Source organism: Camelina sativa, chromosome 11, assembly GCF_000633955.1.
Source record: "Camelina sativa cultivar DH55 chromosome 11, Cs, whole genome shotgun sequence".
NCBI classification, from domain to species: Eukaryota; Viridiplantae; Streptophyta; class Magnoliopsida; order Brassicales; family Brassicaceae; genus Camelina; species Camelina sativa.
In genome coordinates, this window is record NC_025695.1 from 1,284,189 (window position 1) to 1,288,149 (window position 3,961).

General features: G+C 30.5%; 1 protein-coding gene across 1 annotated transcript in view; it reads right to left on the reverse strand.

The window, feature by feature from the left end:
- The window catches only part of LOC104720981 (homeobox-leucine zipper protein HAT22), a gene marked incomplete in the record, with an annotated part of 2,641 nt that extends 2,463 nt beyond the window's left edge, over positions 1-178 (reverse strand). Inside the window, 1 exon segment of the mRNA XM_010438882.2 lies at positions 12-178. Coding sequence (XP_010437184.1) covers positions 12-13 — 2 coding nt within the window.

Sequence of the window (3,961 nt, forward strand, 5' to 3'; positions counted from 1 at the left end):
AAGATAAAAGAATTTGATCTTCGTATTTGATTCTTCTTATTAATCAAATCTTTAAGATCTTGAGAAGTATTACTATGAAGAGGAAAAAAAAAGTTTTTATTTTTCTTGAGAATTTATTTTGGTGAAGTTTGGAAGATTATGGGACGAAATGAAACCAAGAGCCTTCTTCTTAAGAAGGAGAAGAGAGGCATTTTAAAAAATATATATTTTATTTTTTTGATGGGTGGGTGGGTGGCTAATAATTAGAATTAATCAAAGGATTGGATTTATTTTTGCTTATATTTTTTTCAATAGAATTTTTGAAAAAAAAAAAGAATGTGGGAAATTATGATGGCACAAATTCTCTCTCCTTTTAATTTTCTCACTTACAAAGGTTGACCAAATGAGCACCCCACTTGCAACTATTCTTCCCACTTCAATCTTTTTTTTTCAATAATATCTAATTATCTATTGTATTCAAATTTATTCCCTTTTAGAATATACTTTCTCCGTTCAAAATATAAGATATTTTAGAAAAGTTTTTTGTTTCAAGTTTCTATGCAACTTATAGATTAGTTTAGTATTTTATATTATGCAGTATTATTTCTGATTGGTTGAACTTGTTAAAAGTAAAGACTTGTTAATCTGTGTGATTTAGTTAAAACATCTTATATTTTGAAACGGAGAGAATACTTATTTTGTCACAAATGATTGATGTGATTTAAAAATTATATTGGTTTCTGTAAACCAAAAAAAAAAATCAAAGGTAGCGAAATCCGGTCATCTTTATATAATTTAACGGAAAAATGCAATACTAATATATTATAATTAAAATAAATGTAATATAAAAATATAAAAAATTGAATCTCCAAAACTTTTGATTTTCGGTGGCCACTGGCCAGTTACTTGACTCTTATATCCGGATTGATATTTTTCATTTTCCTCATAAACGTTTTTTTTTAAATACCATTAATACATTGTTTTAAGTATTTGTTATAATTACAACAACAACAACAAAAAGTTACAATTACAGCACATGATGAAACGATTCTATATCCTCCCATGCCCACCTTCAAAGTTGATATGTTCTCCGATAAATATTTTGTAAAATTATTCACTCAAGTGCAGATATTCGTGTAATATACCCCGAAACATAATTAATTGAACTGAACTGAAGACCTTCTTCAAAAAAAACAGTTTTAGTTTTTTTTTGTACAAAAAAAAAATGGTTTTAGTTAATAATCAAATTATATCTTTACGACCTTATTAAGAGGTAGATTTTAATTTTTAATTTAGCTCTATTTGCTCTCTATTCCAACATAGTGTCAATATAGTTAAGAGACAGAGAAGAAGAAAAAAAAGTAAGGCAGTACTAGTAATTAGAGAAGTGATTAAGAGGGGACTTTAAATAAGAGACCACATGAATTGTCTATCACTCCATGCTTTGCTTGAGGAAGGCAGATATGGGTAACATGTCAGCTTGCCTACCAATCTTCAACCTCCTCACACTACACATTGGTTTTTTTTTTTCTTTTTTGTTTTTTTAAATAATCTCTTCTAACTTCTTTTTATATTCTGCGTTCTTGTATATATTATTATTTGGGTTAAGGATTGTGATCTCCACTTTCTTGTTTTAGGTTCAGTTCTCTTGATCTGGCCAGATTGTGTTGGGACTTACTCATTCAATGATTTCTAACTATTTTATTTGCACCGCATTTTTATTAATAATATGTTTTTATTAATTAACATTTAAGTAGAAAATGCATAAGTATGAGATAACTTGCGAACAGACAAAAATGTCATGAACTAAAAAATTCACGCGATCGCATAAAATTTTTACACGATAGATATCGTGTCTCTATTTTTACATTTTTTAAAAATAGAAAATAGCTAGAACAAAAAACTGAATTCATTGTTAACGACGGAATCCTTGTACATTGAGTTATATTATTTTACATCAAATATTGTCAATGGTATGAAAATAGAAACGGGTGGAACAAGAAGATTGATAATCATTCATGCCGGTGGTGGCATATGATTCGTCAAACAGAAATAATAAAGATTGTTGAGGGACTTAACTAGAAAGGTCGACGTGGCACGTTTTATTGGCTTTGGCACTTTCCAACAAAGTTAGGTTACCCATATTGTACAAATTAATATAAGCGTGGCTGCGAAGGAGAAGTGGACAAAGTCACAATTTTGTTAAAATCGCTTTTACTACACAGTTAGTTTGGTTTACTTTGATCGGTGTAGACTAATATCCGAATAATCCGACAATTTGCTAGATCAAGCTAGAATCGTCAATGCATCAGAAGTTAGAACTGCAATTTCCTGAAGTATAATTTTTGCTGGTGTCTTTTGACTAAAAAGATTGCATTCGCCAATTACAAAAAAAAATCTTTCTGACTTTATTTAAAGGGTCAATTTTGTCGTTTGGAACAAAAATAATTGAAACTTTAGAACATACAGTACATAGTTCTGAGAATGTGTGGCGAAGATACAGATATGTGATTCCAATCTACGATTACATTTAACCATCTGACAAACTGCAAACTTTGAAAATAATTTAGATTATTATATACATAATTATATATTGTATTTCTTTTTGGTCCCCGACGGCAAGACCAGTCTCCTAAGGGGAAAGGTGTGAACACGACGAGACGACACATGTCATTTACAATTTCATGTAGTATAATTTAATAGTTGCATAGTCCTAGTGTTGTATTTAAGACTCGAGCGTCAACACTGGAAAAATCATGAGTCATGACTAAATCAAGTTATTTTCAATAAAGACCCGATATCTAGACTATTCAAACTCAAAGCACGAACGAGAAGACAAAATACTAGTAATTATTGATCTGATAATTTAAATAATCAGTCATTTAGGCGATCTTCCAGTAACCAGAGACGTTCATGATAATTTTTTGGGTTTGTGTTATTTATTGTTATGGAATTTTAAATATTATCACAATTTATAGTTTTCTGGAGCGTGTGTTCCATGACGCGTAATCATATCAAAATAATCACATTACATGACAAAAAGATAGAGCGTGGAAGAAGGTCAGAATCAAAGACAAGATTTTACTAGATTTTTCTTGATGAATAAGCAGTCTTGGTGTGATTACCATAATCGTTACTGAAACATGTGGTACGTAGCAGCCAGATATTTTGTTTGGGATGATAAAAAAAAAATATGGTAGTACAATGACAGTAATATACTTACCAAACTTTTGTAGATACCAGTTTTTTTTTTCTTATAAAGAATATGTCGGCATTTTAAGTCCATAATAACACGGTTTTTTAAAAAAATGACACGGAATAAAGATAAACATTGACTTCTGAAAAGGGTGGGGGAAATTAAAACCAATAAAAAATGCGTGAAAAAGAGGGTAAGAATAAAGACAAAAGGGTAAAAAAGATGTCCATATTATAAAAAAATAATCTAAAATAACGGTGTGACCCCAACTCGTAGTACCTTTTGGGATGGTTTAGATGATTGGAAGACGATTAAAAAATTAGGTTTAGACTACTAATCCATCGATAGAAAACAAAACAACCTCATCCACAACCAAAATACATATTGATAAATAAATAAAAAAGTCGTATAATTGGTGCGGTGAAGAACAAAAGTAGTAATAAGAAAATTGGAATATAGATTAGATGGTAGGAAAAAAAAGATTAGGGGAAGAAAATTAAAAAAGAAAAAAAAAGTGGTGGTTCTAATGTCATCAACACTTAGGCACCATCCATCCATCATGCGATCATCTCTCTCACACACACACAGACTTATCCACACACGACACAAGAAAGAAACCAATTATACGAAACTTGCAAAACAGTATCATTGTCTGTTAGGTCCGACACGTGTCAGTTCCAGACATGTAGGTCCCTTCAATGATTTGGTATGATAAGAGTGTCTAATTCCGATTCAGCCCCCACCCCCACCCCACACATTATTTAGTACATTTATTTTTATTTATTG